We start from the raw sequence: 684 nt of genomic DNA on the forward strand, positions 1-684 counted from the left end.
TGAAACCCCAAAGCCGGTAAGTACAATTTATTAATAGAGGCCCAGGAGAAAGATGCTCACATTGTCCTCTGTAGTGTTCTTCCCCTGTAATTCTCTGCCTCCCAGAGACGGAGGACACGGAGCGGAACGTTTGTGGAGTCACTGAAGGAAAGATGGGTTTTACTTTATACATTCTATCAGAAGATCGGACACTTTCACATATTATATCGGATGATTCGCTACTAGGGATGTCCCGATACCAGTGCCGATACCAGTGCCGATACCAGTGCCGATACTTGGCATTTTCATGAGAACTCCCAGGGTGGCAGCGGTTGCAGCTGGGACCGGGCTCTGGCTCTCCACCACTGTCCTGAAATCATCAGTCTGTATTGTTTTAGAAAAACTGTCACATGACAATAAACAAAAATGTATCAGTACTTGTACTCGCAAAACTGGTATCTGTGCATCACTAATATATATGTTTATAAAAACACAATCGTACATTATAACAGAGATGTACAAATCCCGGGAGCTCCGTGTGCTCTTTAAAGGAGAACTATAAGGCGAGTGATTTTCACTCACCTCATAGTTCTAGCCGACCTGTGACAATGAGACTGCCACAGGTCGGCTCAGTAGATCGGGAGGTGAGCGAACACATACCGGCGCTCGCTCACCTCTCGATCCTGTCACGGCACAGAGCCGTGA

General features: G+C 46.6%; 1 protein-coding gene across 1 annotated transcript in view; it reads left to right on the forward strand.

Annotated features, from left to right (window-relative positions):
- The window catches only part of ST5 (suppression of tumorigenicity 5), a 60,415-nt gene that overhangs the window by 2,293 nt on the left and 57,438 nt on the right, over positions 1-684 (forward strand). Inside the window, exon 2 of the mRNA XM_018573690.1 lies at positions 1-16. This exon is cut by the window's left edge and continues 1,160 nt beyond it. Within this exon, the coding sequence (XP_018429192.1) occupies positions 1-16 (16 nt within the window). The remainder of the gene's footprint in view (positions 17-684) is intronic.

The sequence above is a fragment of the Nanorana parkeri genome, unplaced genomic scaffold (assembly GCF_000935625.1).
Source record: "Nanorana parkeri isolate BGI_ZX_2015 unplaced genomic scaffold, ASM93562v1 scaffold2488, whole genome shotgun sequence".
Lineage (NCBI taxonomy): Eukaryota > Metazoa > Chordata > Amphibia > Anura > Dicroglossidae > Nanorana > Nanorana parkeri.